This window comes from Leptonychotes weddellii, chromosome 8 (genome assembly GCF_054177405.1).
Source record: "Leptonychotes weddellii isolate Sample4059 chromosome 8, ASM5417740v2, whole genome shotgun sequence".
NCBI lineage: Eukaryota > Metazoa > Chordata > Mammalia > Carnivora > Phocidae > Leptonychotes > Leptonychotes weddellii.
The window spans coordinates 22350769-22372737 of NC_138376.1; the positions used below are offsets into that span (position 1 = coordinate 22350769).

Sequence of the window (21969 nt, forward strand, 5' to 3'; positions counted from 1 at the left end):
TTTCCACAGTTTGGCTATTGTGGACATTGCTGCTATGAACATTGGGGTGCATATGGCCCTTCTTTTCACTACATCTGTGTCTTTGGGGTAAATACCCAGTAGTGCAATTGCTGGGTCATAGGGTAGCTCTATTTTTAAATTTTTGAGGAACCTCCACACTGTTTTCCAAAGTGGCTGTACCAACTTGCATTCCCACCAAAGAGGGTTCCCCTTTCGAAATGGAGATAATTCTTATTTTCTTTATATTTCATATACATATATGCTATTTCAGTAATTAGCATATGTCATTTTTATCTTTAGAAAAAAACTCCACTTGTTTCATTTTTTCCTCTCTTCCCCTATGATCCTCTGCCTTGTTTCTCAAATTCCACGTATCAGTGAGATATGATGATTGTCTTTCTCTGATTTACTTATTTCGCTTAGCAAAACTCTAGTTTTATTTTAAGAAGCACACGTTCATGTGCGCACACACACAGACTAAGGTTTATCATATTCTTGGACTTCAAATTCAGGTAGGTCATTTGATCACTCAGTTGAATCATCTGTCTTGGAATGACTGAGCTGGAACACTTCCATGTGAAGTTATATCTTTTTTTTTAACAGATTGTATTTTTTTAGGGTAATTTTAAATCCACAACAAAATTAGGAGGAAGGTACAGACATTTCCCATGTGCCTCTTCCCTACCCCACCATCAACATTCCCTACCAGATTGGTCCATATGTTACAATCAATTGACACATCATGATCACCCAGTCTATAGTTCACAGTAGAGTTCATTTTTGGTGTTGTACATTCAATGGGTTTGGACAAATGTATAATGACATGTATCCTTCATTATAATATCATAGAGTATCTTCACTGCTTCTGTGCTCTGCCTATTCATTTCCCCCCACCCCTGCAACTACTGATCTTTTTATTGTTGGAGTTACATCTTTTTAAAGTCAAAATTTTCTTTAGTATTGCTTCTCTCTTTGGAATTTGGATTTACAGAAAACTTGGTTTCAATCCTGGCTCTACTATCAGCTGTGTGGCTCTGAGCAAATTACTAAACCTCTCAGAGCGTAAGTGTCCTTTACTATAACACAGACAGCGGTGATGAATAAATGTGTACAGAGTGCTTATGGTAATTCTGAGGAATGTGTGTTATGTGTGTGTGTCTGTGTGCACACAAATGTGTATGCATGTGTCGTATGTTTTGTATGTTAACGTACATGTGCATACATTTGTACATGTCTCTACAGGCAATTTGTGTGTGCAGCTGTGTGTATACATGTGTGTGCATGTTGTATGTATGTACACGTTTGTGTATGCATGTATATTGTCCTCAGTTTACTTCCACCATATATTTCTGATGTGATTTACTATTAGTGTAAATAGGAGGTGTTAATGAGACTCGCATGTTAAAGGACATGAAAATGTAGAAGAGATGCCAGAAGACCCCATTCTGTTTCCTCTCTCCTCTCAGCCAGCACACCTACCCTCAGTTGTCCACCTCTTCGCCCTTCTCTGTCCCTGCCTGCATCTGGCAGGGCTGAGGCAGAGCTGCTCACTGGAACAAAAGAGGGGTCAGAGTGAGGAGAAGTTGCCTAGGGCAGCTGAGATTCCGCTGTTTATTTGTCAAATTCCCAAAGGTAGTCTCTGCCAAGTATGGTTTACTGACTCCCATCACATCAGTCTCCTTTTATGTTATTAAGCTACAGAGTACTTTGTTTCTAATTCATCATCACACAAAACTCAAAAGACCTAAGAGATAGAATTCCACCCCTTGGCATCTCAACTACCCTAGAGAAAAAAAATGAAGCAGCCAGTGTGTCCCTGGTCTCAGATAAAACAAAATATCTTAATTCTGGCTAATTTCTTCTTATTCCCAAGAGGGGTTTTATGCACCAAACGCTGGGTGAGAAGAGCTATTTATTTTTGTTTTTTTCAGATCTGTTTTCTTTTAGTCTCTGCCCCTATGAGAACTTTATTCACCAATGTTAAGGATAACAGCAGATTCAAAATTCTGGAGCTGAACTGGCAAAATATAACTAGAGTGCGTAACATTGGTGGTCATGCCACAAAAATGATGGTGCAATTTGTTGTTAAGTAGACAATGTACTTTATTAAATGCCTTTATTATGAACCTTCCAACAGTTCCTGCAGCTTCCTAGGAATTTATGCTGTATAAGTTATCACCATTTGCTTCTTTTCTGTTGCTAAAATTTCACAACCAGATTGAATTGAGATCTCAACCAGGAAACAAGAATTCTGTACTCTTCTTTTCTTGTTCAGCGCAACCTACTGAATAATATTTTAGGAGATTCTAGAGTTTACCCAAATGGTAAAAAAAAGATCTGTTTCACAAATGAGTTCATATTTTAAACATACACAAAATTTAGACAAACAGAACCCTAATACAAAGACATGTAGTACAAATCAAAGGGAGGGTTTCCATCATGCAACATTTGGTTTTAAACATGTACCCTGATGTGAAGTTTAACCCCAGGATTCTCAACCTCAGCACCACTGACATTGTAGTAATTCTGTGTCATGGGGGCTGTCCTGTGAATTGCAGGTTGTTTAGCAGCATCACTGACCTCTTTCTATCAGATGCCAGTATCAGCCCCCATCTCAGCCGTGACCATCAAAAATGCCTCCAGAGTTGTGTAGAACCACTGGTCCAATCCACCAGTGATCAGCCCTTAACTCCAATAAAAAGCAAACCCAGGCTATTCAATGAAAATGAAAGAACCACCAATACATGCTATACCATGGAGGAATCTCAGAAACTATATGCTAGGTGAAGGAAGCCAGACACAAAAGACTGCACACTCTATGATCCCATTTATGTGAATTATCTTGCAAAGGTAAATCTACAGAGACAGAATGTAGTTTAGTAGCTGTCAGTGTTGTGGATGAGAATGAGTTAACGGCAAATGGTCATGAGGGATCTTACTGGGATAACAAAAGTGTTCTGAATCTGGATTATGGTGATGGCTGCACAACTTGGTAGATGTACTAAAAATCATTGCATTGCTTCTCTGAGAAACAAAATGAGGGTTCTAGAGAGGAGGGGGCGGGGGGATGGGTTAGCCTGGTGATGGGTATTAAAGAGGGCACGTTCTGCATGGAGCACTGGGTGTTATGCACAAACAATGAATCATGGAACACTACATCAAAACTAATGATATAATGTATGGTGATTAACATAACATAATAAAAAAAATTTTTAAAAAAGAAGTCAGTAAAAAAAAAAACTAAGGATGTAATGTATGGTGATTAAAATAATAAATAAATAAATAAATAAATAAATAAATAAATAAATAAAATCATTGAATTGCATACTTTAGATGGGTGAATTTATGGTATGTAAACTTGACCTCAATAAAGCTGTTTTTAAAAAAAAAAAAAACATGAAAAAATAGGAGGATAAAATGTATTGCAGAAGAAGAGAAAACATGAGGAAAACCCAATTCCATAGATTTCCTTTAACTATGGGAAATAGTCTCCTAAAAACAGAGAGATCAGATTCCCCACATTCTATCAACCCAAACGACCGTTAAAGCAAGCCACAATATTTTTGCTGGCCAGACAGCTGCAACGTCTGTTAGCACCTGATGCAACTCAACGGGCTGTTTAATTAGTTCTGGTGTGTATCTTTCTATGGAAAATAATGTGTATGCATGGTCACCCATGTTCAACATGGCAAGGAAGAAGACAGGGTGATTATTAGGGTTTTGTCTTATAAGACATTCTATGTTTTCTGTTAGCATATAAAATAATTCACATTCATGATGAAACATGCCTAGTGTGACATGATATGTGAAGTGGAAAAAGGTCTGAAACCACCCAGAATCTCCCTGTTGCCCACTCAAACCTCTGCTGCAGTAAAAAAAAAAAAAAAAAAAAAAATCTCTTCTTTGGTGTGCATTAAATGACAGCTGTTGTTGCTATTCAAAGAAATTCTGGGGACTCTCTTATTGTAAAAGGGACAGCACATGTCTTCTTGGAGAAGGTCCAGCTGCTGTTTAAATTATCTACTGTACAAAATATGCACTCTTTGCTTAGAGGCCTAGTCATTTTCAGGGGGTTCATGACCTGTCTGGGGTTGTTAGCAAAGGGGGTGGGGGAGCCTTCCCTGTCAAAAATATTAACTTGGCCAAATATACAACCCTAAGTGAGGCAGCACTTGAAATTTCTAGAATCTTCAGCTCTGATGGAGCTAAGAAAAGAGAGAAATGGGTTAGAAATTGGGCCTTTTGGGTAAGTTATCCCAAGACTTAAATCCGGCAAAGTTTTTGCGTAAAGGAATGTACTGGTAATAAATTCATCCTCCCACCCATTTCCCCCATTCAGCTGGAAACTGTGGGATCATGAAAGGGAAGAGATAATTTCAATAATTTAAATTTCCCCCAAAGGCCACACACACAAAAGATACTTTTTTCTTTTAACAACTCTACATGTGCTATGTTACAGAACATTACAATTCTGAGAAATTCTGCCCCTATATTCAGGGCTAGTAAATTAAGGACCAGAGAAATCATACTCAACCTGAGCAAGAAGGCAGCCAGGAAGGCCATACCTCCAACCATGATGCCTGCCAACATTTCAAGAAAAGTATTTGAAACAATAAATAATTCTGATTAGGCCCAATTTGCAAACTGGAGGCTGAGAGCAGGAAGGATGCTGATCTACCTGATTAAATCCCACCAATTTCCTAGAAAATGTCATGTAGAACATTCTCTTTGATTTTTGCTGATCAACTATGACAACCCTCACTGAAAGATTATCAAGACAAGAGTATTTGTCCCATGCAGTCTGTGAAATGTACACACCATTTTGCTGAGCAGGGTTCAGGTAACAAACACATTTTAAAAATAAGCATCTCCTAAAATATGGAACTAAGGAAAAGGTGACATTGCTAGAGAAGATCCAAAGATTTATTTTTCACCTTAAATGTTACCTTTTTTCTTTGTTAATAAATAAATATAAGCATCAGAAGTAATTTTGAAAAGTTTTCTTTCCATGCATTGACAGTTGTCATGCTCCATAATCAGGTCAAAAAACATATTGTTTGGACAAAATAAAATCCTTCTTACCTAAGTGGTGTAAGTTAGGCTATTTTCTGAAATACTGAGTTGTCTTACTTCCAAAGAAAATAATAGTATTCTGTTTTTTAACCTTAGAGTTTTAAACTTATAAAAACCAAAGTGTGGGGGTATTATTTCAACATCCTGACTATGTTTACTCTAGCTAAGAAAGTCAGAGATATATTCACCATTGTACTTAATCGTTGTTTTAAATATTTACTCATTGTCTCTCAAAATGGTTGTCATAACTACGTTTCAGTTACCCCATTGCTTCTTTTCCTACTCAAACTTTTCTTTGGAAAAAGTTGATTCTTTTCTTTCTTTTTTTTTTTTTTTAAGATTTTATTTATTTGCGAGAGAGAGAATGAGAGACAGAGAGCATGAGAGGGAGGAGGGAGAGCATCAGAGGGAGAAGCAGACTCCCTGCTGAGCAGGGAGCCTGATGTGGGACTCGATCCCGGGACTCCAGGATCATGACCTGAGCCGAAGGCAGTTGCTTAACCAACTGAGCCACCCAGGCACCCAAAGTTGATTCTTTTCTATGGACATCAGAGGGTTTTGGGGGTTTTTTTTTGTTTTTTGGGTTTGTTTTTGTTTTGAAAAGCTTTAGGGCAAAACAATTTTTACCTCTGGGCAAGAAGATATTGAGTCTATGGTCTTTTTATTTTTTAAGATTTATTTTAATTTGAGAGAGAGAGAGAATGCATGAGTTTGGGGAGGGGCAGAGGGAGGAGAGAATCCTCAAGCAGACTCCCTGCTGAGCATGGATCTCAGTGTGGGGCTGGATCCCTGGACCCAGAGATCATGACCTGAGCTGAAACCAAGAGTCAGATGCTTAACCGATTGAGCCACCCAGGTGCCCCAACTCTATGGTCTTAATGGTATATTAACTTACAGTTGATGATTTGGTATTAAACTGAATAGCTGTCAGTGGTCCAGAATTGTATTTCTTGAAAAGTGTAACTACACATTTGACCTGTCTAACTATAGATGGTGAGCATCCCTTCACTCCCCCTCATAGTCCTAGGAGCACATGGGTATGGGTACTCCTTCTGTGTGAGCACCTGCTCCTGAACAACCCTTCCTGACCTAGATCAAATTCCGTTTGTTCAGTTTTTGAGCCACCTCCCCTCACTCCCTCTCCCGTACAGCTTCTGCTTGTTCCTTGCTTCTTTCCTGCACTTTTGTCTTTCTTAGTTCTTCTAGCTTGGTTTTTCTTTGCTTTTCCAATTGTGTTCCCAGATAGACCCCATCTCTATCTGCTGCCCCTCCTAATCTAGATGCCACCCACTGGCTTCTCCAGGCTTCTTCAGTGGATCCCACAAAACCAATTCAGATCTATAAGCCTCAAGGACAAGATCAGATTAAAGTCCTTGAGGAAAGGAATTTTCCTGCGTAAATGTATCATGTAGAGACAACATTCCCTCATAGTCTAGTTAACTGTGGCCTCTTTTACTATTCATTTCTGCTTCATTAATTCATAAATCAATCCACTGAGAACCAACTATGTCATATGATAAAGTTGCCTCAATCTTTGTTTCTAAATTATTTTGGCAGGTTATCTTTGTGTTTTGCTCAGATGAAGAGCTCGTTGTCCATTGGTTCCAACGTGGTGTAGTGCAAAGAGCACTGGACTAAGAGTCAGAACTGAGTTCCATCTAGATCTGGATCTGCTAGTTAGCCCCTAAATATGGATGCTAGTAATCCCATAGGTTTGTTGGGAAAATGAATTAATATATGCAAAAGTGCTTTATAGATGGAAAACATAAAGCATCATAAAATTGACCAAATAAAAGTAATTTTCAGAATTTTAGACTTCTTTTATTTGGGTAGGGGGCAAATTTTCATAATCTCAGAAAGAAGCTGTTGGACAGAAAATTGAGAGTCTAAACTTTTCCTCAAGAAACCTGAAGAAAAGATGTTGTAAACTAAAACAGATATATATACCTGGATACTGTTTGTGTACAGCAGTGTACCAACGGCACTTCAGATCTGAATCAGGAGTCTTCCTGGGGACCCTGGCCGTCAGTGTGTTGGCTTAGGGCTCATCACTCACGTTATTCGATGTTAGCTCACATCTTTTCTAGAGAGGTGGGATTCCAGTAACAGATGCTGTGTATCTCTAGAAGTTGCTTTAAATAGCCGTTTTAACTGGTACTGTGAACTTTGTTCAGAGCTAGTTTCACAGCAAACAATCAGCATCAAACTCTTCTGAGAAATGAGTGTGAATTGTGAGAAAGGCAGTGAATGAAGAAATCCAGGAAACAGAACAAGGCTATCAGATAGTAACTGCATGGATTTGAGTGAAAGGTGACAAGGTCAATGATATTCTAAGAAATATATAATAATTTAAAAATCAAAGCCACAAGAAGATATGTGAAGCCAGCAAAGTATGGATGGGCTCTAGTTGGGGCTGCAGAAGCAATTCACAGAAGGAGACCCTGGACAGGCCTTTCCTCTGCACCCAAAGGCAGTCTTCAACCCTCTTGAGTGGATATGTGGGCTCAGCTGGGCAGGGGTCTAACCCACTGCTGCATGCATGGTGGGGCTGCCAAGAATTTGGATTGTTTGACTTAAAATACAGAAAAAGGAAATGAATATGTTAGCCTCTTATTTGCTTAAAAAGCAAAATAAAACAAGATTAGGATGCTAGTGGGAAGGCCTTCATAATAAGAAATTTTAAGAGGCTAAGATCGAGTTCGCAAACATTTGATTTTATTATTATCTCTTGAAAGAAAGGCTCAGAAACAAATGATGTCAGCATGTAGGGAAGATCATGAAGCTCCAGGTGCTAAACCAGGTCCTGTCCATTCCACAGAGCACTCATTATTTCCTGCAATTCCCGAAGTGCTAACTGTATGGAGACAAAGAAGGTCCCAAGTATATTTCTAAAAATTGGGTTGGTGGGCAGGAAGGACTCAGTGAACAGAGGGGCTTTTTATTCACTGGTTGATTGCTTGGCCAGCACATAAGAGATGGCAAACATGTGGTTCCAAGGAGGCACACTGGTAAGGAAACAGGAGAAAAGCTGCAGAAGTAATAGCACAGATTTTGATGTCCTGGAGTTCTGGGGCTGGAGGGCAGAGAGGGGAGCCAGGGGACTCTTGGGAGGGTCCTGTAGCCATGCTTGCTGGCCCACAGGGTGCAGCAACCACCTAAATAGAGCAAGGCCAGAAGAGGTCCTGACAACAGGCAAGGCTGGGAGGAGCAGAGAAAACCACAGGACCGGTGATTTGACAAGAGTTCATGGTAGAACAGAACGTGAGCACCTACTGTGCACCTGCCCTCAAGAAGCTGAAGGTCCATTGTCAGGGGCTTATACTTCTACATTAGAGAAATGGACTTAGTGATTTTCAGCACCAAGGAAGGACATGTTTTATGACTGGAAGTCATCAAAACTTCACAAATACATTTAAATATTTAATTAGTTCCCATCATCAAACAGAGGTGTACTGTGGGGGCGCCTGGGTGGCTCCGTCAGCTGCCTTCAGCTCAGGTCATGATCTCAGGGTCCTAGGATCGAGCCATGTCAGGTTCCCTGCTTGGCAGGGAGTCTCCTCCTCTCTCTGCCTCTGTCCCTCCCCCCGGCTTGTGCTCTCTCTCTCTTTCAAACAAATAAAATCTTAAAAAAAAAAAAAAAGAGGTGTACTGTGATTTTGCAATAGAAGTAGTCTTTTTTTTTTTTAAAGATTTTATTTATTTATCTGAGAGAGAGAGAATGAGAGACAGAGAGCATGAGAGGGAGGAGGGTCAGAGGGAGAAGCAGACTCCCTGCCAAGCAGGGAGCCCGATGCGGGACTCGATCCCGGGACTCCAGGATCATGACCTGAGCCGAAGGCAGTCGCTTAACCAACTGAGCCACCCAGGCGCCCAGCAATAGAAGTAGTCTTAAAAAATTATATGTACATGGAATTATTTTATATCTGACTCTGAAATGTATTAGGGGAGATGGTAATTTAAAGACACACTAATGGGAATTCTTTGACAAAGAGAAAAGGGGAAACTTCAGCTTCCATTGACCTCTTGTGAAATGTAGAATTTCTTACAATGAGCCTCTTAATGGAAGGAATACCCATAGGAGAACATAACACAGGGAAAATAAAGCAGCTTTCTTACCGAGTGTTCTCAAAAATAACCAAAGTAATCTTTAATTATCTTTGAAGAAAGAACCAGAAAAAATGAAAGAAACGTGAAAAGTTGGAGAATTTTCATTATCTTTTCTCTGCTGTCTCTACAGAGAAAATAAAATGGAAACAGTTAGCCAAATCCTAGGTGTTAGGAAATGTGATAAAACCAAATTAGAATAGGGGGACAGGACACCCACCGACATAGGCTATAGTGAAATCATACAGGTTTTCCGGGCCTCCAATATTGCTTAAGGAGAGAGGACTGATACAGAATGAAGAAAGTGAAGCACATAAAAATGTGTTTTGTTTTTCATGAAGGACCTTGTGAACATAGAAGCATACTTATGCATTTAATACCTGATCCTCTCTGTTACAATCAGTAATGACATGGAATGAAAAAAGAATAATAAGGGACATTTTACACATGCTGTAAAAATGTTCTTTTATTGAATTTTATATTGGTTATCATGGCAATAAATAAAAACAAAAATATCACAGTAAAAAGGAAAAAGCCATGTATGAATACTTTTTAATTACAATAATGCGTATGTTGAAAAATGGGGGAAACATATACCTAGATGTTGGTCTGTCACATTAATGAATAATTACAATTTGTTTTTGAGCCTTCTGCAAATTTGTCAATGATTTTGTCAAAACAGAACTTTTTATGTCAGATTTGTCAATTGACCTTCACTCTTCATTGATCACAGAACACTTGCTTTATTTTAATTTTGAAAAATTTCTTTCATGTGGAGCAACAGATATACAAGTATTTAGGAAAGGTGTTAAACAAAAGGATAAGATTGGAAGAGATGCAAAAAAAAAAATCCCATTTCACATCAAATTCCATAAATAGCATTGTGTTTCTTTGGAACCAATTCTGGTGGTTTTCTAATATGTCTGCAATCAAAAAACTGTAAAGCCAAGTAAACATTCAAGTGGTCACTCAGAATGCCAGACTGAAGAGACTGCATATAAGATCCTCGGGTATTTCAAATCTACTCTGCAAGTGTAGAAATGTAATTATCACAGAGTTTGGATTCTAGATCATTCTGAATTTACTGGAAAAGAAAAAAACAAACAAAAAACCCCCAAACAATAGACCAGCTGATTCCCTATGCCCCAGTCCTGCCCATAAACTAGGAGTTCTCCACATTCACTTCCATATAGAACATGTTGTTAATAAAGGATATAATAAAAATATGGACATTTTAAGCTTATGCATACATTATTAAAACTCTACAGCAGACACAGCCATTGTTTAGACTTAGAACTTAGATCAACAGGGGTCCTGAGTGGCTCATTCCAGTTAAGCCTCAGACTCTCGGTTTCAGCTCAGGTCATGATCTCGGGGTCATGGGATTGAGCCCCGAGTCAGGCTCTGTGCTCAGTGGGGTGTCTGCTTGTCCCTTTCCCTCTACCCCTTCCCCTGTTCTCTCTCTCTCAAATAAATGAATAAGATCTTAAAAAAAAAGAACTTAGACCAACAAAATAATTTTTGGGGGGGGGAGATATATTTTATCACTGGAATAGTTTAAAACTGCTGGCTCTGGCTGGTAATAAAATACAGATTATCTTTTAGTTACTTATTAAATTTGTTTTTATTTTTATTTATTTTAATTTATTTTATTTTATTTTATTGTTATGTCACTATACAATATATCATTAGTTTTTGATGTAGTGATCCACGATTCATTGTTCTCGTATAACACCCAGTGCTCCATGCAGTATGTGCTCTCCTTAATACCCATCACCAGGCTAACCCATCCCCCCACTCCCTTCCCCTCTAGAACCCTCAGTTTGTTTCTCAGAGTCCATATTCTCTCATGGTTCATCTCTCCCTCCGATTCTCCCTCTTCATTTTCCCTTCCTTCTCCTGATGAATACACAACATTTGCATCAACATGGATGGGACTGGAGGAAAATATGCTAAGTGAAGTAAGTCAAGCAGAGAAAGTCAATTATCATATGGTTTCACTTATTTGTGGAACATAAGGAATAGCATGGAGGACATCAAAATTTGTTTTTAATAAATGCTCTATAGTCAATGTGTCTCTACATCTCCTGTACCAGGAATGGAAAGGTCCTGCTGCATCTCTGGTGGCTGCTGAGGCTGCAATCATTGTGAGGAGGGACAGTTGGAATCCCCTAACTCCTGGTGTTGCTTTCCTGCTTCCTCGACACCCAGCTCTAATCTGAGAACTGGGAGAGAGGAGTGAGAGAGGAGTGAGAGGGGGACAGGAGACAGAGAGGAGGACAAGGGGAGGAGAGAGGAGGGGAGGGGAGAAAAGGAGGGGAGAGGGCTTCTAGTTGCCAGAGACACCCAAATGACCAAGCCACATTGGAGGCTCCAACACTGGAGTTTGGGTGAAGTACTCTGGACAGCCCTGCTGTGTGAGACACTGGGAAGAAGTATCTCTGCAAGGTTGCACTTTAGCACCAGGTGTCCCTGGAGAGTGTCAGGCTGTCCTTCCCTGCAAGCATGGTAAGTGTCCCTGACCTCTGGCCTCGGAGGGCTGCCTTGCCTGGCAGCTCAGGCCATTCTTCTGGGGCAACCAGTCATGCCTGCCCCCAGGCTCCTCTGGTGGAGAGGAGGTGGGACTGTCTTGCAGCCTGATAGCCCCACTGCCCCATCAGTTTCCTGCCCTCCTGTCACCAATAATCTTTTGTACCCCTAACTCTGTTTCTGCTTCTGGAGAAAGCAAACCAGCACTGCTTGTCACTACTTCAAGATGGTCATTATCTATGTTGCCTCACTTGGTAGATTCATCTTTGGAGAGGTCCCATGGGGCATCCGGTCCAGGCTATGATCCTGTTCCCCTCTTAATTGCTCTACCTTCCTGCCTCCAGCCCATCCTGAGGGACCCAAATCAATCCAAGGCCTTCCCATGGCTTCCCACGGTTTACAGGGCAGGATAAGATTAGTCATTCAACTTTCCAACCCTCGCCTCCCTCATAGTCACCTTCTCCAAAACAGGTCCTGGACTTCCCAGTACACCATGTTCACTCATGTCTGTGCCTTTACTTGCATGTCACCCTCTTCCCAGGATGCCCTTGACTCTTCTTCCAAGTTTTCCATCCCCAGCAGGACACTCTCCATGAGGTATCTGTGGTCCTCTTGGCCTGCATTCATGCTTCTGTGCTCAGCATTTGTCCACAGAATATTTGGGAGTGACTATCTTCTCTCTCCAACTCAAAATCTGAAGACAAGGCTGCCCTGCCTAATTTCTCCTTTCCCTCATGGCAGTCTGCACAGTGCTAGCTCTATAAGCATCTCATGACATAGCTTTCCCAGTGGGCCGCAGGCACTGCAGCATGATTGAGGCAGTGTAAACTATCCTCCCCCACTCTTCATGGGCTTTGGTACAGGGGGTGGGGGCCTCTCACATGGGCACAGTCTGTAGCAGAGGCTCAGATGCCACGGCTGATGGCCTTCATGTCAGAGGGTGTCATTTCTCCAGAGAGGCCAGAGGGAAACACAGATCAGTGGGGGCACGTTGGCAGGCATGGATGCTTCTAAATGCTTTCTAAAGATAAAAGCAGTGAGTCACAGGCCAAGCTCCAGATAGCACACTTCAGGACGAAGTGTGTAGGAGAACCCATGCTCCCCACTCAGACCCACTTTTAGTATCAGCTTGTTGACACTCAGATACTTCTTGGAAGCTTGTGGCACTTCCTTCATCCTATCACTGTGTCTCCGCCCTACCCAAGGCTGAGCTCCAGGGCTGCCTGTTGTATGGCAAATCACCCTGTTCTGTCCCCCATGGCCATGGCATGCAGAATCCTCTGTTGGCCAGCTTCCCATTAGGTTCAGGGAGATAAGACAGGAGGACACCAGATGGGAAACTTCTACTCTGCTTCCTCCTAGCCTCCCATACTTCTTAAAGACCTGCCCTGCTCAGGTCCTAACTGGGCACCCCTCCATGGCTCACTTCTTACTTGGCTCTATTAACTCCATCTCCCAGCCCTTGCCCTCAGACCCAGGGGTTGAAAGGAGGTCCTGTCAGTCTCTGGTTGCTTTGACATCCACTGTTGCTGACATCCACTGTTGATGAGTGTCTCCATTTGAGTTATTTGACTTGAGTGACAGCAAATCCCTGAACTTCTTGCAAAAACCTCACTGAGGTTCCTCTATTTGCATAATGATGGCACATCAGAGACAGAATACCATCTGCTTAAAGTACCAGGCACTAGCCCTCTTCCCCTCTTCCTGTACACACATGGGCCATTCCGTATTCTTGCAAAGGGCCTCCTGGGGCCTCAGAACATCTCAGTACTCTGCCTGCTACTCTAGGCTAAATCAGAAATGCCTAGTCAGAGGTAAGTGTGGCAGCCATAGTGTACACACAATGGGTAGATTTTGATGGAAAGAAAAAAGAAATGCCTTTCTCGTGTGCCTATTTAACTATACTTACCTATCTTCCACCTTAATCTCCCCACTAGGCCTGTTATCTAACATAAACCCACCTTCAGAAAAAGTCTTGAACAGAAATGCACATGACTGTAAGCATTTTTATTAGCTTAGCCTCGCAGGGGTAGTGCATTTCAAAAGGAGTGGTGACATTTAGGCCCACCTGAGTCAGATTGCTTGGATTCCAATCCTCACTTGGCCACTTTCTGGCCCTGAGACTGGGCAATGCTCCAGTTCTCTAGAACCTGGATTCTCCCATAGTGAAATCTATCCCATGAGATTGTTGTCAGAAGAGATTTCAAGAAAAAGTCTCAATGCCAGCTTCTCTCCCACATTAAGTGCTGAATAACTGTTGACCATCACGAGGCTGATTATCTTGTTATCTAGATGGGAGGTTTTCATGATTAGAAAGGCCTTTCTAGACACATAAAATGCTACCCAGGAAGGCTGTGAGGCTGTCTCTGCCCACATCACTGTGCCACAACACAGGGTGCCCTCTAGCACTGCTCATCCCTTCTAGGGAGCTTCTTTACTCCAGTCTTAGAAGAAGTTCCCCACATGAGTGGGTTGCCTCCTCTGGGACTTCCCCAAGGTATTCCAGAGAACCAGGATGAAATGGACCTCAGTCAGGCCTGTCTGGCATGTGACTATCTTGGCTGCCTGGTCACCAGTCCAGGACCTTGGCCTCTCATCTCCCCCAACCTGCTCTATCAGGACCTGTGCCTTCCTGTTTGTGGAAGGTGGAAGATGACAGGTAGGGGCTCTGGCAAAGCAGAGAATAGGCCTCTCTGCTGTGGGACAGTGAATATCAAGGAATGAAATGGGTTTTAGCTCACATCTGCAGTACACCTCTGGGATGCACCTGATTTGGGGAGATTCATGAAGGCTTCTGCAAACAGTCTAGAAATGGTCCTCTCCTTTCACACCTTCTTGCCTTTCTCTCTGTCACCACCTCGGTGAGAGAATCCAAAGGAGAATCCAAACATCTAACCCCTGGCACATGACAAGCTTCTCTAGGGATTCCCATTCTGAGGAAGCTCAGTGCCACTTGGGTCTCTTGACTTGAAGGGCACACCCTTTGCAAAGCAGAAGGTGACATTTCTTTAGTGCACATGTAGAGGGCTTTTGATTTGTATTTTCCAAAAAGGCTCCATATCAGTGCCTTGGGGAAACCCACAGCCAACCAACAAAAGGCAAACCTGCTCACCAGAAAGTATGGTTCCTGTTTGTGCTGGTTTGGCCACTTCTGGTGAAGGGCACAAGAGGCTGAGGGCAAAGCACTTGATGATGAACAGACTTGACGGGGAGAGAGGGACCAACACCATGTCAATGGCAATGTTCCATTCATATATTTGCTTGTCACTGATGTGTGTCCTAGAGGACTGGGAAGCTAAGTAGAAAGGCCACTGTAATTCGGCCTTCTTGGGTCAAGTTGGACAAATAGGCAAATGGTGTGATCAGCACTATTTCCAAAAACTACATTATTCCTAGAAGAGGTTGTTAAACCCACAAAAATCAGTTTTATTTTTTTACCCCTGGCTCTTATCTAGTTTTCTTTTCTTTTTTCTTTCTTTTTCTTTCTTTCTTTCTTTCAAGACTTTATTTGACAGAGAGAGAGAGACAGCGAGAGAGGTAACACAAGCAGGGGGAGTGGGAGAGGGGGAAGCAGGCTTCCCGCTGAGAAGGGAGCCCGATGCGGGGCTCTATCCCAGGGTCCTGGGACCATGACCTGAGCAGAAGGCAGACACTTAACCATCTGAGCCACCCAGGCACCCCATATCTAGTTTTCTTAAGTAGGCCTTTGAATAAAGGATGTGCTCAGGTACAATCCCATCCAATACATCTCCTAACCCCACCTCTAAATAGTCAACATCACACTCAGAATGTTGAACTGCCTAGTAATTTCAGTCACCTGCTAAAATAGCTCTTTTGACACCAGACTCTAATAACTGAACTAGAAACTTCAGGAAAATTAACTGCAAATTACTAACTCTTGATCAACAGTTTGCAAGATATCCAGAGCCAAAATAAACCTAAACTTGCAGATGTTCAAATACATACTGGCAATTCTTTCCCCCGATGGAAAGAGACACAGGCACAGCACTTGCAACCTTTAGTCAGATGCTTATTAGGTGGTTAAGCCTCAGCTACAAAATAGATACTAATTTTGATTACTAATTTTGGTACTGGCTGAACTAATTATGTCCTGTTACTGCAGTGACAGGTCTCAAGATCTATAGCGGGGATAGGAAAGCAAGAGCAAAGTGTCAAGATCTCTCTGCATGATGAAATGTGGCCAGTGCATTACATGCATCCAAGTCCATGAGCCTAAGGCCTAAGGAGACCCTACTAAATCCTAAGAAGGGAACAACTGACATGCTCAAGCCTCCGGTGACAAGTCAAAGGCAGCTTTTTTTTTTTCTTCTCCTTCTTCTCAGTTTCTCCCCTTCTCTGGGCAATAAAAAGGAAAGGGAAGAAGAACTTCCCTCTGAAGTCTTGGTGATTTCTTGTTAAGTACATATATAAATATAAGCATGTTGAAAGCACATTCTTAATAAAATTATTAATAACTTAGGGTCAGGATGGGAGGAGTCATCTAGTGTGGGATCACAGGGTTTTGATTTTTAGTGTGTTCCCTATTTTTATGACTAGATACTGGTGAGCAGAGCAGCCCTTTGTGACTGGCTCTGGTTGTGTAATATGGGCTCTGACATTTCCCTGGTTGCCCCAGGTAGCTGCCACCTAAGGTACCCGAGCTCGAGGTACCCTTGATGTTGCACACATGACTCCCCTGAAAGCTAAGAATTTCTCTAAAACAAAACTAAAAAACATAAGACCCAGATGTATGTGCACACACACACACACGCGCGCACACAAATCACTAGATTTTCTAAGTTGTCTCTATGCATGAGTAACACGAAACAGCACCAGAAGTTGGAAGTGGGGTTCCCTACTGTGACAGAAACTAGAAAGAACAAGCACCCAATAAATAAGAAAAAAAGCCACTAGTGGGAACCCATCCTTACAGAAAAGCATAAATGCTACTGAAGACACATGAGGATACCCAAGGTTAATGAAGGTGCTCTAAACAAGGTCATTTAAGTCAAAGATCACCTCTGTACATAAACAGGATGGTCTGCTAGACCCTGGAAAGGTGACTTCAGCAAGCAAAGCAGGAGCCTGGTAGAAATACCACTTACATATGTTATGGGAATAGCAATCTGATTATGGGGCATATCAGATCAGGATTATCCCCTGCCCCCTGCAAAGGCTCTTAGCTCCATGTCCATCTCACAGGACAATGCCTAATGACTAATTTGGCTTCCTCCAAAATCCTGATAATGAAAGAGAACTAGCCTAGGGAATAAAACTGGTTTTCATAAAGATACCTTTTTATCTTTCACAATAAATTATAAAATTGGACATCTGAATTCCACATTGTCATGAGTCTAGTTCCTGGGAGTCTGTCCTGGGCGCACAGATAAACTTGAGGACCTAACCTGCAAAGCTGGGATGATTGCCCTTGGAGGCCCTAGGTCTGGCAGTCCCCTTAAATCTAACTTTGACATTTCAGAGCCCGTACACCACCATCAAAGGAAAGGAGGATGTTGATACAAAGAACCATTGTGTTGGAAGCAAGATTCCAGAGTGTCAAGGCCACAAAATCCATAGTGCCCCACATTCAGTGCAGTACCAAGAGCATTTGCTTCTCCCTTCCCAACCTCCCTCAAGCCCAAATCTATTTGCCTCCTTGGCCCCTCTTCTTCTCCACCACCATGACCCTGTTCAGGGCATCATCTTCAATCACCTGGATGATTGTAACAGCTGCACCCGACTGGCCTCCAATGTGGACCCTCCATTATCCACCTACACACCAACCAACCATGGTACCTGCTTGCCCTAGCAAGTTCAGCGAGCCCCCACCCCTACTCATTACATCCGCATAATGGCATGCATGCTTCTTATGAGGCTCTAAGCTCAGGAATCAGCCCTGTGGGAAGCTGGCACGGCACGACCTCTGAGCTTGATTAGCTCCAAGGGCTAGCATAAGAAGTAAACCAGCTACTGTATACTAAGATATGGTACTATACACATACTAAGCAATGGTATCAACCTGGCTGACTGGGCCCTTGCTTGTGTGTGCAGCTTTGTCTGTATCACTTACCATCACTGCCCACCCCTTGGCTCTTGCCCTAGTCACATAGAGTGACTTGGGGTCACCCCAGCGCACTGTGCTCCCTCATGCCACCAAGTTAACACACATGCTGGGCCTCTGCCTGGGCTCCCCTTCCTCCCGCTATGCCCAACTAATTCTAGCACTTAAGCTTGAAAGCTTGAAGTCTCAAATTAGGTATCACTTTTTCCAAGATGCCTTCCCTGAACACTGCCTTCCTCACCCCAAAACTGGAATGGTGTTTCTCTTCCCCTCCCCCACACATAGCACCAGGACCACCTATACTGGTCCTTATGACCCACTCTGCAATTGTCAATTTTCCTAACTGCCAACTCCACTGATGGGGCCCCAAACTCCCCAGGGAGAAAGGGGTGTGGTGGGGGAAGCAACCAAATAGAGGTTCTGGCTTCTGCAGCCATACAGCTTTGCTGCAGGGGTGCCGGTTCCCCCTTGGCCCTTACTAGAGCCTTACAAACTTCTAAGTTCAAAGCGCAGGGGCAGCTCAGCTCCTCCCTCTCTTAACCCACTGATTCGGGATCAAAAGTTCAAAATTCAGGCAAATCAGAGCTAACATTTTCCGTTTTTGGTGTATTTTTTGGCCTCTTTGAGCCTCAAATGAATAATATAATACCCTCTGTGGGTTTATAAAGCTTTGCAGTGATAGTTTGTAACCCACAGAACACCAGACAATTATTAGAGGATTATTGTTGGTGCCAGATCTGGTCCTATAGCAAGAGGAGGGGGACAGGAAAGGATTTCAGCCTGTGAGGGATGAGTGCCTCTACTGGATTGGGGCCATCACCAGAAAACCTTTTTTCCTAATTCTGCTGCCTCGTTGTCCTACCCACAGCACGGAGGTCTTCCTGAGGCTCTGCGCTACGTCTTGGCCACTGTTCCCGAGTTTTCCACAGAGACAAGGCTCTGGCACACACTCACAAGTGGGAAGTGGAGACATCTCAGGGCTTTCAGGGCTGGCACATGAGAGTACTCGGAGGCTCCTACAACTGGATTACCTGTGCTACATCCAGGCAGGCTTGCTGAGTCAGAATAAGCATTTTAATGACTGAAACTGATCAGTGCATATCATCCCACACCTGGCAGGGGCTGCCGCCCGTGCAAAGGGTCCTCCTCTTCATTCCAGCCCCTTCCCTGAGCCCTTGTCAGGAGATTCCAGGCATTAGAAGCAGAAACTCAGAACATAGGTGAAGCCTGCCACCTACAGTTAAAGGGTCCATGTATATTAGCTCCTCTATCCACCTGCCCTTAGTTCAGGCCCAAATTATCCTTGGAGGGAAACGTTAAATCTCCTTCTTCCTCCGCTAGATTTAGACAAGGAAAATTTAGAAACTGACTTAAATTGCTCTTCAAGCCAGTCTGTGTTTCTTCAAATTAAAAGCTGAATATGGAATCAGAGTAAACTGCATTCAACAATGTGCAGCAAATGTTCATGGAGCACCTGGGCTGCACACCCCTCACCCTTGTGATAAATGCAGTAATTCCAGGGGTGCCATGTGCCAGAGAACTATGAGTCCACTTTCTGGGTTTCTTTCTGTTCACGCTGAGGATCAATTTTTCTCTCATGGTGAAATTAATTCACTTCTCCTAAGTGCCCCCTGTACTACCTTCTGGAGGAAAGAGTGGTCTCTGCAATTAAACCAGCAATTACTGCTATAGGAGCAGGCTCCAATCCTGCTTCACAACCCTCAGCGGCAGGAACATGTATGACATCCACACCTCAGCTAAGGAAGAGTGCATTGCACATGGACTTCAATGCTCGGTGGCCCTTTGTTAACAAAAATGTGTAGCTTTTGGTAAAGTCCACCATGGGGAACACAAACCATGGGTAGAGCACACAGCAAGAGGTATTTCCCAAGCTGGGGAATTTAAGAACACACAAGCAGAGTTTACACAGCACAATTCTCATGAGAAGCAATCACGATTACTAAACAGTTACCAAAACAGTGCAGTATGGCTCTTGAGATTGCTTTATAAACCCAAAGTTAAGGTTAAAGATACTGCTGTAGCAGTGGTATTAAGGTAAAAATATTTTCTCTTGGGGAAGAGTATCTTTAGTTCTCAACATAGAACATCATTACATATGTATTCAGTTTAAAATGAAAACCAAATTTACAAATCGCTTCTGGATACTTAAAAATAAACTCTAGGTTGCTTTTCTTTTTGGCAGCACCAGCCTAAACTCTGTGGCTTTGCGATATTTCAGAAACTTCAGGTACCTTACAGTCTTCTGAGAAAGGCCCAGTGCTTCAGAATTCCTGCAGTGGCTGTGGAGAAAGAACATTACTGGCAACAAAAATTAAAACAACATTTCAAGACCTCCAGGAATTGTTCATAAATGTTCATAAATGTTCATAAATGTACACACATATTTCAGCATTTCAGCTGATAATCCTACATACTTTTTCTGTGAGTATATTCACATTTCTTTTTGGTTCAAGGAAAAAAATGGACTTTATAGACAAATTGTTTCAGCTGTAGGTAGAAAATTCCATGGCCATGCTTCCCTTTCCTGGTGTATATCTAGGGCCTGTGTGGGTGTATAGAGTTTTCCCTGGTCCCCAAAGCGGCTCACCTGTGACATTACCCTTTATATGCTTTCCTGTGCATATATAAGAGCATTTCCTGCTCTTCTTAGTCAGAGGCTCTGTTGGCGGTGGAATTTGGAGAAACTGGGCTACAACATCTTTTTAGGGAGAAGCCAAGTATACTTTTTCATTCTTGTGGCTTTGTGTGCTTAAACAATTTGAGCTGGTGTAAAAGACTGGACCACGAAATTGCTCACAGAATTCCAGGATCCTGCTGCCCCACACTGCAAACTGCAGATGCTCTCCAGGCCTGCCGGGCTTGGCCTGAATGTGGAATTTTACCCACCAAAAAGCACTACTGGAGCTCAAGTCAGAAATTTTAAATAGCTCAATGATACTGATGCTTTTGCCCTTTGGCTTCAAAAGCAATCACGACCAAACATTTTCAACTATGAGCTGATTACAATAACAAAAATACCTTTTCAAAAAACATTTAATGAGGTAGCTGAGATCACATATCAAATCCACAGCATACATGAAGGTGCTTAATTAGTATGCAGGCATTTTAAAATGTATTTTTAAATGCAAACTTGCTACAGTGCCTAATAAATGCTCATTCTTCCCAGTTCCTGAAGATGCATGCAGATGTTGCAAAGAGGCCCTTGCAGAGTTATAACAGCAAGAGAACAAGAGGTTGAGAGTAAGTGAAGCTGGACAGGAGGAGAAAGGAAGGGAGCCCTGGGCATATAGCTTGGGCTGAGGTGGTTGTGCTCCCCATGGAACTGAAATATAGTCAGGGCCACTGAGAACACACACCAAGAACTCAGGGACATGATAGGCTGAGAAAAGGGTCTTGACTTGAGGTGGCAGGAACCACAGCCTGGGGCACTTCCATTAAGATCGAGGCAATGCTCAGAGCACACCCCCACACACCTTTGAGGGCCCCGGGGAACCACCCTCAGAAGGGAGTCCAGCCTCCTGCTGCCCTCACCATGACCACTCTGGGTTCTGTCTGCTCCCAGCCACAGGCTGCTTTATGCTGAGCAGCTTTTAAGATGTTAACTTCAAATGATTTCCATGTGGAGTCATGGACAAAAGGAAAGGTGGTGATACCAAGCATGGAAGCATGGACTTTGTGACTGTTCCAGCAATACGAACATTTAGAGTTCACACATCCACACACATGGGCACACACACACACTCGCCTGCACTCAGGCGCACGCATGAGTCGGTGTGGGGCAGCCAAGCAGACTCCCCAAGCTCAGGCAGGGCAGGAGTGGGCAGGATGAAGGGGCCTGGGGCAGGGTTCGTGGATTCATGGAGGAGGAGCCTGGATCCACCTTTGCCACCCTCCCCTTCCTGTCCTCCACGGGGGCAGCCAGCACACCAGGGCACCCGGCAGAAATGCACTGAAGACAAAGGATGGACAGGCAGGCACCAGATCACTCAGTTATTAGGTCTCCGTCGTATAGTTGCTGTAGGCCAAAGGAGGCAGGGTCTGAAAGTTGCTCCACCGCCTTGTACCAGGCTGGGACTCCACACGCCCTTGCTCTTTATATTTACCCAGAATGTTTTTGGCTTCTTCCACATCCCGCAAAGGGCTCTCTCCATATTCTTCCTTCAGCCACTGCCGGTACTGGA

The 21969-nt window shown here is 43.0% G+C and overlaps 1 protein-coding gene across 4 annotated transcripts in view; it reads right to left on the reverse strand.

Moving 5' to 3' along the window:
- DUSP22 (dual specificity phosphatase 22) overlaps nt 1-21969 on the reverse strand; it is a 71534-nt gene that overhangs the window by 15601 nt on the left and 33964 nt on the right. For 3 of the 4 annotated variants that reach the window (XM_081827790.1, XM_081827794.1, XM_081827793.1), the window contains one exon: nt 9626-21964. In XM_081827790.1, the coding sequence (XP_081683916.1) occupies nt 21782-21964 (183 nt within the window). In that variant the 3' untranslated portion in view covers nt 9626-21781. Of the gene's footprint in view, nt 1-9625; nt 21965-21969 lie in introns of those variants that run through there. The other variant, XM_081827791.1, reaches the window with a different exon arrangement.